The sequence below is a fragment of the Hypanus sabinus genome, chromosome 4, assembly GCF_030144855.1.
Source record: "Hypanus sabinus isolate sHypSab1 chromosome 4, sHypSab1.hap1, whole genome shotgun sequence".
Taxonomy (NCBI): domain Eukaryota; kingdom Metazoa; phylum Chordata; class Chondrichthyes; order Myliobatiformes; family Dasyatidae; genus Hypanus; species Hypanus sabinus.
In genome coordinates, this window is record NC_082709.1 from 1,473,847 (window position 1) to 1,487,704 (window position 13,858).

Consider the following 13,858-nt stretch of genomic DNA (forward strand, 5'->3'; position numbering starts at 1 on the left):
GCATTCCTCAATGCCCTACCATTTACTCTGTATGTTCTATTTGGATTATTCCTGCCAAAATGTAGAACCTCACACTTCTCAGCATTAAACTCCATCTGCCAACGTTCAGCCCATTCTTCTAACCGGCATAAATCTCCCTGCAAGCTTTGAAAATCCACCTCATTATCCACAACACCTCCTACCTTAGTATCATCGGCATACTTACTAATCCAATTTACCACCCCATCATCCAGATCATTTATGTATATTACAAACAACATTGGGCCCAAAACAGATCCCTGAGGCACCCCACTAGTCACCGGCCTCCATCCCGATAAACAATTATCCACCACTACTCTCTGGCATCTCCCATCTAGCCACTGTTGAATCCATTTTATTACTCCAGCATTAATACCTAACGACTGAACCTTCTTAACTAACCTTCCATGTGGAACTTTGTCAAAGGCTTTGCTGAAGTCCATATAGACTACATCCACTGCCTTACCCTCGTCAACATTCCTCGTAACTTCACAGTATTAATTATTTATAATGGGACTTACAAGTCACTGTTGAATATTCCAACACCTGTGGATGATCTAAAAGCTTTTGAGCACAAATCGCCAGACATAGTATTGAGGGATGCTCTCTCAATGTACAAACATGACAAATGTTGTTTGACGGAACAAATATGTCTTTAACTATGCACTAAGTGGCACAATGGCCATTCTGGGAGTTTTAATGTGGGCCAATTAACATTAATATTCATCTATTGTATTTCCTATGTGATCTCCAATTAGTTCAAAACCTGAGTATCCTACACCAGAATGATTACTTTCAATGTCCTTAAAGTACAGAGGGATCTTACATATGAAGTATCTTGTTTATTTGAAGATTGCTTTTTGTTCATATTAATGTTTGCTATTAACATAATCCTAGGTTAAAATTCATAATCAACCTCTAAAAGGCCTAAAGGAACCTAATACTCATTTCCTGCCCTAGAGTAAAATCAAATGTAAATTTGAACAGTCTTTACTAGTGTCATTTTTATAAGGTTTATAATTTCAATGCAAATTTCTCTTCCACAGAGCTTGTGTCATCTTGGGTGTTATATTTCTTGTATCAACTGTCTGCATTATTGGCAAAGCCATTCATGACCTTGCTTCAAAGTTGCTGCCAGAAGTGGTAAGCTGAGAGTTTCTCTTATACTGCTGTTACTCAATCTGATCTGCCATGAATAGTCACACAGTATCAAGAATTATTTCAAGCTTTTAATCATTTGCAATTTGAAAAATATTTATTGAATATGTTTCTATTTATGGAGTTGTATTAAATATTTTAACCATAGTTTAAGAGTAAACATCTAAAAGGTGTTTCATTAGCACAAGCTTGTTACAATGGCTTGCTTATTAATTTGGGTAACACCCACTGTGAAGGTTAACCAGATATTATATCTTTTAAAAGAAACAAAACTATTATTAAACTTTTTGAATTCTTTGTCTGTAGATCATATCATGTTATGAACTTACGTGCAGTATTTAATTAACAATCAAAGGATAACTTATTCTCAAATCCAAGATGTTAATATCCAAGGGATCTATAAATCTGTCACATTTCATTCTTTTTCAAACCACACAGCTGTACTGTAAGATGATCTTTTTTTTTCCAAAAATTAAATTCCATTTGAATTGAGTACAGTTTAAAGGGCTTATTTGTGAAACTCTTTTATAAGGGCTTAATTTAATGGGAATGCAGATCAGAAAACCACATGATAGAGTTTAGTTGTCTGACCTATGGTATTGCAGCAGAGATGCATTTTATTCTGAAGAATCAGTTGTTTCTGATTGCTCCTTCTGAGTTGTCTAGTGTTATCAACAGTCTAAATGAGAATTCTCAATTGGTTAATAGAGTTCCATTGGCCCTAAAATACTTTTTCAATTGGATCATTTGTTAAATCCTCTTTTCAATTGAAGTCTCGAGTTCTGAAAATTTAAGACTCCAACAGAAAAAAGATTGCCAATGAAAATAAGAGGCTCACAAAACAGTTTGTCTTATATTTATTTTTAAGTTGTTATTCATCATTAATGAATTGTTTTCAATGTTGGGAAGGCGTTTGTGTGATTTTAACATACAGGAAAGCAGAGTCTGGCTTTCCACCAAATTAAACAAGACTGGCAATGTTTTGGGCCAAGACTCTTCCTTTCCATAGATGATGCCTGACCTGCTGAATTCCTTCAGCATTTTGTATGTGTGGCTCCGGATTTCCAGCATCTGCGTGATCTCTTGTGTTTATAACAAGTGTTTGGGCCAGGTTTGGATTGACCTTGGCTGTGTTGGGTTCAGATTGCATTCCAATCTTATGGTCAAACAAAAAGAAGCTATTTCTATCTGCTATTTGCCTGGAGTTCAGTCTGTCCTAACTACCTTTGAACAACACAGTTGTCAGGTGGAAAATGTCACTATAGCCGAGCAGGAATAACGTGTCAGGAATAGTGTTTCCTCATGTGACTGTCAATAACATGTGGACTCATTCAGTTGTGAAAAGGTTGACTTGACCTTAGCCAAAGAAATTGATTCACATGGTTTGTTGTGCTGTTATCTGTAATCTCTGAAAGTTCAAAGTACATTTATTATCAAAGTATCTATGCATTACACAACCTTGAAATTCATCTCCCAACAGGCAGTCATGAAACAAAGAAACCCCAAAAAAATAGAAAAGATTACCATTAATCCCCAATGTGCTGAGAAAAAAACAAATCGGATAAATAATAAACGTAGGCAAATAGTGTTCTGAGCTGAAGTTCACAAAGAGTTTGTCCACAGACCCTTAGTTCAGTGCAGAGCTGAGTAACTGATGTGGAGCAGCAAGCTGAACCAGCCTAATCCTCACCCCAGGCCCCAATTCCTTGACCTATTCAATCTGGCCTAGTGCCTAAATCATCTTCCAAACATTGGGTTCAACTGCTTTGATACGCTCTGGGGCCTGGAGCCCACCACCTCGGTACCCAACCTTTCTAATTTAGCCCTCCGCATAAACCTCTTTCCAAACATTGAATTCAGTCACTTCGATATGCCCTGAGGCCTAGACCCCATCATCTTGATTCGGCCTGTAACCAACCCTTCTGATTCAGCCCGGTTCCTAAATCATCATGAAAACTGGGTTCAGTTGCTTTGTTACACTGAGGCCTGGACCTCACTGCATTGATTTGGCCTGGTGCTTAAATCATCGTCCAAACATCGAGTCTGTCTCTTCAATATGCTCTCTGCAGCCTGGACCCTGCTGCTTCAATTTGGCCTGAACAGGACCTTTCCAATTTGGCCGAATACTTATGTCAATTGAACCTTGGGTTTTCTTCGCAACAGGCTTGATGCCTCACCTTGGTTCTGACTCATTGAATATCCTCCAAGTCCAAAGGGAAGTTACAGACTATTGCTTGCGATGATTGTTTGCCAGAAAAAGAGTGATTAACAAAGTATTTGGTGGTTTTCCTTATTTCATTAGCCACCAGCCAGAAGTTGCTAAGATTCACCAGTGTCAACTGAAGCCAGATATTATTAGTCCTGGTTGGAGCTAGGATGTGACTATCAAATTTAGAAAAGGATTGTCTTTTATCTGTGTGTGTTGCCAGTCATTCTCAAACAAAATTAGTGAAACCAATTTAGGAAACTCTTGCAGAGGAGAAATAGGAGGAAAAATAATAAGTATAGTCAATATTAAACAGCAATAATAAAATGTTTCTAACTGAAATTATTGCAAGCCTACACTAGGTTTTAAATTATATAACACCAAAAGGATAAAATTATTAGAAAATATTGTGTAAAATGTACATTGAAAGCTAAAGTGTGCCACAGTGGATTATCAGACTAATAAATGCAGAGGCTGAGATTTGATATTCGGAGACATCATTTCAAATCCTATCATGATGACTTTTGGAATTTGGATATTTCAAACATCATTCTAGTAATATGATACACAACTGTCAGGATTCTGTAAAAACTCAGCTGATTCATTGTGACCACGGTATGTTATTCATACTGGGCCAACCTGAATGCAGTTGTAGCTCCACCAAGGTGCTCTAAGTGTAGTCAACCTCGCAATCCTCCTCAAAAAATGGCAAGGTGACCACATGGCTTTGTGACATTTGCAGGCTCTCTCATGGGTCTGGTTGACATTGACCTTCTCATAATTTGGCAGGTGTTGTACATCGCGTGTGTGTAAGGCAGACTCTCAGCATTCAGGAACAGCTTCTACCCCTCTGCCGTCCAATTCCTAAATGGACATTGAAATATATATTATTTCTGTTCTTGCATGATTCTTAATCTCCAATATACATATGCAGTAATTGATTTATTAATTAATTTATTTATTTTCTTCAATATTATGTAATGTATTGAACTGCTGCTGCTAAGTTAACCAATTTCACTACACATGCCGGTGATAATCTGGAGTACTTACATTCCCAGTGTCAAGGTTTGCAGAGGGACTTGGGAGTGCTTGTTCATGAACTGCAAAAAGTTGGCTTGCAGGTACAACAGGTTACTAAGAAGGCAAACAGAATGTTGGCCTTCATTCCTAGAGCAGTGAATTCAAGAGCAGGGAGGTCATGCTGCAACTATACAGGGTACTGGTGAGGCCACACCTGGAGTACTGTGTGCAGATCTGGTCTCCATACTTGAGGAAGGATATACTGGGTTTTGGAGGCAGTGCAGAGGAGGTTCACCAGGTTGATTCCAGGGATGAAGGGGTTAATCTATGAGGAGAGATTGAGTCACCTGTGACTACACTCTCTGGAGTTCAGAAGAATGAGAGGGGATCTTATAGAACCATACAAAATTTTGAAAGGGATAGATAAGGTAGAAGTAGGAAAGTTGTTTCCATTGGTGGGTGAGAATAGAACTAGGGGACATTGCCTCAAGATTCAGGGGAGAAGATTTAGGACGGAGATGAGGAGAAATTGTTTTTCCCAGAGAGTGGTGAATCTGTGGAATTCTCTGCCCAGGGAAACAGTTGAGGCTTCTTCACTAAATATATTTAAGATAGAGTTAGATAGATTTTTACATAGCAGGGGAATTAAGGGTTATGGGGAAAAGGCAGGTAGATGGAGCTGAGTTTACAGACAGATCAGCCATGATCTTATTGAATGGTGGGGCAGGCTTGATGGGTCAGATGCCTTACTCCTGCTCCTATTTCTTATGTTCTTATGCGTACAGCAAAAATAGAGAATTGGGAAGCTTTTAAAAACCTACAAATTGCAACTAAAAGAATCATCAGGAAGGAAAAGATGAAATATGAAAACAAATCAGCAAACAATATCAAAGTAGATGGTAAAAGCTTTTTCAAGTTTGTAAAAAAAAATATAAGCGATGAGAGTGGATACAGAACCACTAGAAAATGAAGCCAGAGAAATAATAATGGGGGACAAGGAGATGGCTGATGAACTAAATGAGTATGTTGCATCAGTCTTCACTGAGGAAGATACTAACAGCGTGCCAAATATTGAAGGCTGTGAGGAAAGAGAAGTGAGTGTGATTAGTTTTACAAGGGAGAAGATGCTCAAAAAGCTGAAAGATTGAAGGAGTGCTACAGGGACCCAAACCAGAAAATGTGTCACAACTCGGGTCACACTTGGGTTTTGTAAACTACTACCACCGGTTTCTCCCAAACATTGCTACAATGCTGCATCTATTGAACGCACTGTTGCAGACAGCAGCAAAGTGGGAATGGTCAGAAACGTGAAAAAGCATTCAAGAAAACAAAGCGATGAGCTGCTCACCCATTATGGCCCATCGCTGTCCATCAGACTGGCATGCAATGGCACTCGGGCCGTTTTGTCACACATTATGAAAGATGGATCTGAACACCCGATTGCGTTTGTTTCAAGATCACTGACGAACGAATGCAGCATGCAACTACACATAAATCGACCAAGAAGCCCTTAGTCTAGTATGAGGAATGAAGAAGTTCCACTACTATCTCTATGGACAAAAATTCAAGCTAGTGACATATCACCAGTGCCTGAGTCCATTTTCAATCCCAGGAAGGGTTTCCAGTAACGTAGGCTACTGTGTTACAAAGTTGGGCACTGTTCTTCGGAGCCCACTCTTATGAAATAGAGTTCAAGGGTACCAAACAATACTGCAACACTGATGGCTTGTCACGTCTTCCACTGTTGGCAAATGTGCACAGACTTAAGCTACTGGAAACTCACCATATTATTTAATGTTTGGGCATGAAGCAAGATTGCCTGCTGACCTTTGTTTTGGGACTGGTGGAGAAGATTTGCGATAGAAGACCTGACATGAGGAGGAAATTGCAAAGGGCTATGATCTCGCAGAGGTCTCTACTACCAAGCAGAATCAAGGAAACAAGAGGAGATATGATCAAAAGATTAGGTTCTCCCAAATGATGCCTGGAGACAGTGTTCATAAGGAATCTGGGGCTACCAGGGAAGGATAAGTTGGCTGACCACTGGGTGGCTAGGCCTTACATAGTGGAGAGTCAGATGCACACCTACCAGTTTTCCAAGTGAAACAAGAAGATGGGATAGATTCTCCATCAGAACCACCTTCTACCTCTGGGACAAGAGGTACATATTGACCCAGAGCCCGACATGGACCCTACACCAAATAGGAGGACTCTGCATTGATGTGGGAGAACAGAAGGACACGCAGTGGAAAGGCCTGGAAGGAACTTAACCACCGAATGTGGTACGGACTCAGAAGATGAGGAAATGGGAGTATGGTATGTGCTACCCTATAATTGATGAAGAGATTTCCAAACATCCCCACTCTGATGTGGAGGGAATGGTGGGGGGAGGGGAACTAGCAGTGGGCAGACAGACAGTGGAAGAACATACTGGAGTCGATGGCATCCAACAAAATGGACACATTACGGTGTCTGGACTTACCTCTCAGTGTTGATCATATCACTGATAGCACCGTGACACCGAGAACATCGTCTTTGACAAGATACTGCCAAACCTGATGCTACTCCATAGGTCCAGAGGCACAATGAGAACATTGTCTTTGACAAGATACTGCCAAACCTGATGCTACTCCACAGGTCCAAAGTCACTGTCCTGAAAGAAACAGAGTGCCACCCAGAAGACTGAACCTTTAGTACAGTGAAGGTAGTTGTGGACTGTTATTGTGAAAGCTTGCTTATTTGGAATATAAAGGATATGTTGTCACTGGAGAGAGTCCAGAGGACTTCACAAGGATGATTCCAGGAATGAAGGGGTTAACATACGAGGAGCATTTGGCAGCTTTGGGCCTGTACTCACTGGAATTTAGAAGAATGCTGGAGGACTCTCATTGAAACTTACCGTATGTTGAAAAGACTAGATAGGGTGTACATGGACAAGATGTTTCCTGTGGTGGGGGTATCCAGAACTAGAGGACACAGCCTCATAATTGAGAGGATACCCTTTAGAACAGAGATAGGGAGGAATTCCTTTAGCAAGAGAGTAGTGAATCTGTGGAATACTCTGCCACAGACTGCAGTGGAAGCCAAGTCAGTGGGTATATTTAAGGTGGAAGTTGATAGTTTTTTGATCTGTCAGGGCCTCAAAGGATGTAGCGATAAGGCAGGTATATGGGGTTGAGTGGGATCCAGGATCAGCCATGATAGAATGGTGGAACAGACTTAATGGGCTGAATGGCCTAATTCTGCTCCTATATCTTATGGTTTTTTGGGCAATGGAAGGGAAATACAATGTTTTGTATGTATACTGCTTTATGTTGTATTAATCTAAAGGGGTAGGAAGTGTAATGTTTGGATCTATTTCTTTTATACCAATAACTCCAGTTAGCACTACGTATGGACTGTTGCTATGCATAAATAAATGCATAGACTCTCGCTGCAAGTGAATACACCAGATGAAGCAATCTCCCACATGCATGCTTTTATTTAATTAATATGTAGTTTCACAGACACAACAATAAGTATGTGACTTTAGATACTGTTGAGGGGAATGACCTACCAGGGGAGCCACAGTGACAGGGTCTCTGGCATTGAGTTTGGTGCTCCAGCTCAGAGGAGAAGAGAGGTGAAGAGAAGTGCAGTGTTGATGGGAGATTTCATAGTCAGAGGAACAGAGGTGAGGTTGTATGGGTGCAGTAGAGACTCCCGGATGGTAAATTGCTTCACTGGTGCCAGGATCAGGGATGTCTCAGATTCGGTCCATGGTACTCTCAAGGGCGAGGGTGAGCAGCCAGAGGTATTGGTGCATATTAGCACCAACGACATAGTTAGACAAGGTGAGAAGGTCATGAGAGACTTTAGGGAGCTGGGCAGCAGTGTAAAAGGGCTTTGGCTCCATAGGCTTTGGCGGTAACGGGACGAGGTGAGGCAGTTGTTGATTGCAAAAGGAGGAAGTATGTGTGTGAGGCCAGTTTTCTGTGGTCGGTGTCAGATGTAGGAGGTCCTGGAGTCTCCCGGCATCCTGGACGGCCACATCTGCACTAGGTGCATCGAGATGCAACTCCTAAGGGACTATGTTAGGGAACTGGAGATGCAGCTCGATGACCTTCGTCTGGTCAGGGAGAGTGAGGAGGTAACAGAGAGGAGTTACAGACAGGTGGTTACTCCAGGGCCACGGGAGACAGACAAGTGGGTCACAGTCAGGAGGGGGAAGGAGAAGAGTCAGGTACTAGAGAGTACCCCTGTGGCTGTACCCCTTGACAATAAGTACTCCTGTTTGAGTACTGTTGAGGGGGACAGTCTACCTGGCAACAGACTCTGGCCCTGTGGTTCACAAGGGTAGGGAAAGGAAGAGGAAGGCAGTAGTGATAGGGGACCCGATAGTCAGGGGTTCAGAAGGTGATTCTGTGGACGCAGGAAAGAAACTCAGATGGTAGTTTGCCTCCCAGGTGCCAGGGTCCAGGATGTTTCTGATTGCGTCCAAGATATCCTGCGGTGGGAGGGAGGGTGAACAGCCAGAGATCGTGGTGCATATTGGTACCAATGAAATAGGTAGGAAAAGGGAAGAGGTCCTGAAAAAAGACTACAGGGAGTTAGGAAGGAAGTTGAAAAGCAGGACCTCAAAGGTAGTAATCTCAGGATTACTGCCTGTGCCACGTGACAGTGAGAATAGGAATAGAATGAGGTGGAGGATAAATGCGTGGCTGAGGGATTGGAGCAGGGGGCAGGGATTCAGATTTCATTGGGACCTCTTTTCGGGCAGGTGTGACCTGTACAAAAAGGACGGGTGACCAATATCCTGGTGGGTAGGTTTGATAGAGCTGTTGGGGAGGGTTTAAACTAGTTTGACTGAGGGGTGGGAATCAGAATGTGAGTGCAGGGATTAAGGTAGAAGGACAAGGGCATGATGCTAAGAGTTCTGAGTTGATAAGAAAGGACAGGCAGGGGACAGAACATAATTGTAGCCAGTTAAAGGGGTTGAAATGTGTCTTTTTCAATGCTAGTAGTATTATGAATAAGGAGGATGAACTTAGAGCATGGATTAGTACGTGGAACTACTGTGTTGTAGCCATTACTGAAACTTGGTTGGAGGAAGGGTAGGATTGGGTGATACAGGTCCCTGGATTCAGGTGTTTTAAAAGGAATAGGATGGGAGGTAGAAAAGGCGGGGGAGTGGTATTGCTGGTCAGGGATAGTATCACGGCTGTAGAAAGGGAGGACGCTGCAGAAGGAGTGTCCACGGAGTCAGTCTGGGTGGAAGTCTGAAATAGGAAGGGATCAATCACTGTGCTGGGAGTAGTCTATAGGCCCCCAAATAGCCCTCGGGACACTGAGGAGCAGATAAGCAGGCAGATTTTAGAATGGTGCAGGAAATACGGTAGCAGTTATGGGTGATTTCAACTTCCCTCATATTGACTGGCACCTCCTGAGTGCAAGGGGGATAGATGGGGCTGAATTTGTCAGGTGTGTTCAAGAAGGATTCCTGACACAGTATGTGGACTGGCTGACGAGAGGAGAGGCTATACTGGATCTAGTTCTGGGTAACAAACCTGGTCAAGTGACAGACCTCTTGGTGGGGGAGCATTTTAGTGAGAGTGACCACAACTCCCTTAGCTTCAGCATAGCTATGGAAAGGGATAAAATCAGATGAAATGGTAAAGTGCTTAACTGGGTGATGCACCATCAATAACTCACTCTGAGACGTAAAGGCGAGATATTGGCTTTTATTGACTAGAAGAAGGAACAAGCAGTGAGTGACCACCATACTACATCCTGGAGACTGAGAGGACGGGCTCAGGCCTCGATCGCCTTTATACAGGGGTCAGTGGGAGGAGCCACAGGAGCAGTCAGCAGGGGGTGTGTCCAGACAGGTATATGTAGTTCACCACACTGGGGAAGGGCTAACTTTGAAGGGATGAGGCAGGAACTAGCGAGAGTAAGTTGGAAACAGATGTTCAAAGGGGAAAGCACAGAAGTAATGTGGGAGAAGTTTTGGGACCACTTGAGCTGGGTTCAGGATAGGTTTGCCCCACTGAGGCAAGGAAAAAATGGTAGGAAAAGAGAACCGTGGCTGACAAAACATGTGAAGCAACTCATCAAGAGGAAAAAGGAAGCATATGTTAGATATAAGAAGCAGGAAGTAGGAGGGGCCTATGAGAAATATAGGATAGCCAGGAAGGAGCTAAAGAAAGGACTTAGGAGAGCTCAAAGGGGGCATAAGAAGGTCTTGGCATGTAGGATTAAGGAGAACCCCAAGGCGTTCTATGGGTATGTGAAGAATAGGAGGATGACGAGAATGAAGGTGAGACCACTAAAGGATAAAGAGGACAACACGTGCCTGGAAGTGGAAGAGGTTGGGGAGATCCTAAATGAATACTTTGCTTCAGTATTCATAAGTGAAAAGGATCTTGATCAGGATGAGGTCGAAGTAGAGCGGGCCTGTGTGCTGGACAATATGGAGATTAAGGAAGAAGAAGTGCTGGATTTTCTTAAAAAAATTCAGATTGATAAATCCTCAGGGCCAGATACGATACACCCCAGGTTGTTGTGGGAATTGTGAGAAGAGATCACAGGAGCATTAGTCATGATCTTTGAATTCTCTTTGGCTGCAGGAGAAGTGCCAGAGAATTGGAGAATGGCAAATGTAGTTCCCTTGTTTAAAAAAAATAATAGGGAGAAACCTGGGAACTATAGACCAGTGAGTCTTACGCCAGTGGTATGCAAACTACTGGAAAGGATTCTTAAGGATAGGATCTACGAGCATTTGGAGAAGTACAGTCTACTAATGGATAGTCAACATGGTTTTGTGAAGGGAAGATTGTGCCTCACGAACCTGATTGAGTTTCTTGAAGAGGTAACAAAAGAAATTGATGAAGGTAGGGCAGTGGATGTGGTCTACATGGACTTTAGCAAAACATTTGACAAGGTCCCTCGTGCGAGACTCATCCAGAGAGTCATGAGACATGGGATAAGTGGAACCTTGGCTGTTTGGATAAAAAATTGGCTTAAAGGAAGAAAGCAGAGGGTAGTTGTGGAAGGAAAGTATTCTGCCTGGAGGTCAGTGACTAGTGGAGTGCGGCAGGGATCTGAACTGGGACCCCTGCTATTTGTGATTTTTATAAATGACCTGGATGTAGAGGCGGAAGGATAGGTGAGTAAGTTTGCGGATGACATGAAGATTTGAGGAGTTGTGGATGGAACTGTGGGCTGTCGAAAGTTACAAGAAGATATAGACAGGCTGCAGAGTTGGCAGAGTTGGGCAGAAAAATGGCAGATGGAGTTCAATCTGGACAAGCGTTAGGTGATGCATTTTGGAAGGACAAACCAGAAGACTGAGTACAGGATTAATGGTCAGTTACTTAAGAGTGTGGATGAACAAAGGGACCTTGGGGTTCAAATCCATACATCCCTCAAGGTCACTGCGCAGGTTGATAGGGTAGCTAAGAAGGCCTATGGGATGCTGGGTTTCATTAACAGGGGGATTGAGTTCAAGAGTAGAGGTCATGTTGCAACTCTACAAATCTCTGGTGAGACTGCACTTAGAGTATTGTGTTCAATTCTGGTCACCTCTTTATAGGAAGGATGTGGAAGCAATGGAGAGGGTGCAGAGGAGATTTACCAGGATTTTGCCTGGTTTGGAGAACAAGTCATATTAAGCAAGGTTAGCAGAGCTGGGACATTTCTCTTTGGAGTGTAGAAGAATGAGAGGGGACTTGATCAAGGTCTGCAAGATTATGAGAGGCATAGATAGAGTGGATAGTCAGTACCTGTTTCCCAGGGCAACAATAGCAAACACCAGAAGGCATCTGTACAAAATTAAGGGAGGGAAGTTTAGGGAAGACATCAGGGTCCAAGTTTTTTACACAGAGGGTTGTGAGTGCCTGGAATGACTTGCCAGGGATGGTGGTGGAGGTTAAAACATTAAGGGTATTTAAGAGCCTCTTGGACAGGCACATGGATGAAATACAAATGGAGAGTTATGGGGTAGTGTGGGTTTAGTACTTTTTTAAAAGGATTATATGGGTCAGCACAACATGGAGGGCTGAAGGGCCTGTACTGTGCTGTAGTGTTCTATGGTTCTAGACAGAAAGCTGAAAAACAGGACTTTCAGGGTAGGTTTGGATTACTGCCTGTGCCATGCGCCAGTGAGGGTAAGGGTAGGATGATTTGGCAGGTTGAGTGTGTGGAACTGGTGCAGGGGGGCAGAGGGTCAGATTTATGGATCATTGGGATCTCTTCTGGAGAATGCATGACCTGTACAAATGGTATGTGTTACTCCTGAACCTGATGGTGTCCGATATCCTTACAGGCAGGTGGGCTTGAGTTGTTCGGGTAGGTTTAAGCTAATCTGGTGGGTGGGTGGGAACTGGTGTGATAGTACTGAAGTTGAGGTAGTTGGTTTACAAACAGAAACAATGTGTAGAGAAACTCCAAGCAAGGAGAAAGTGATGATTGAACAAAATTGCAGTTAACAGGATGAGTTGCAATGTAAAAGGTGGACAAAATCAAAAAGGTGAATACAGAACTGAAGGTGTTGTATCTGAATGCACACAATAAGGTCAATCAACTTGTAGCACAGTTATAGATTGGCAAGTATGATGTTGTGGGCATCACTTAATCATGGCTGAATGAAGATTATAGCTGGGAATGTAATGTCTAATTATGGACATTGTATCAAAAGGATAGGCAGGAAAGCAGAGGGGTGGCATGACTCAGCTGGTAAAAGATTAAATTAAATCATTAAAAGAGGTGACATAGGGTCGGAAGGGTTGAAACACTGTGGACAGAGCAAAGACTACAGAGGTCTGTAGTCTAGTGCAGTTTTTATGTTGTTTTATATAGTCTAGTGTAGCCTTGAGCTGTCTCACATAGTCTAGTGTAGTTTTGTGTTGTTTCATGTCCTGGATCCTGGGTCAGGATCCTGGATATGTTCCTGGAGGAACATTGTTTCGTTTTTACTGTGTACTGTACCAGCAGTTTATGGTCAAAATGACAATAAAAGCAACTTGAACTTGTAAGGAACCACAAGGGTAAAAAGACCCTGATGGGAGTTGTATACAAATCCCCAAACAGCAGTAAAAGTGTGGTCTACAAATTACAACAGGAGATAGAAAATGCATGCCAAAAGGACTATGTTACAATAGTTGAGAGGTGTATGGAGAGATATGGTCCAGGTGCAGGTCACTGGGACTAGGCAGAAAAATGGTTCGGCACTGCCAAGAAGGGCCATGGGGCCTGTTTCTGTGCTGTAATGTTCTATGGTTCTAATAGTCAGGGGATTTTAACATGGATGTAGATTGGGAAAATCAGGTTGCTGGGGATTCCAAGAGGGGAAGTTTTCTAGACTGTTTCCAAGATGGCTTTTTAGAGCAGCTCATGGTTGAGCCCACTAGAGGATCCGCTATTCTGGATTGCGTGCTGTGCAATGAACAGGAATTGATTAGAGAGCTTAAGGAAAAT

General features: G+C 42.7%; 2 protein-coding genes across 2 annotated transcripts in view; one reads left to right on the forward strand and one right to left on the reverse strand.

The window, feature by feature from the left end:
* The window catches only part of tmem163a (transmembrane protein 163a), a 261,821-nt gene that overhangs the window by 206,971 nt on the left and 40,992 nt on the right, over positions 1–13,858 (forward strand). Inside the window, exon 6 of the mRNA XM_059966281.1 lies at positions 1,065–1,161. Within this exon, the coding sequence (XP_059822264.1) occupies positions 1,065–1,161 (97 nt within the window). The remainder of the gene's footprint in view (positions 1–1,064; positions 1,162–13,858) is intronic.
* The window catches only part of LOC132392440 (uncharacterized), a 490,427-nt gene that overhangs the window by 166,040 nt on the left and 310,529 nt on the right, over positions 1–13,858 (reverse strand). The gene's annotated exons all lie outside the window — the stretch shown is intronic.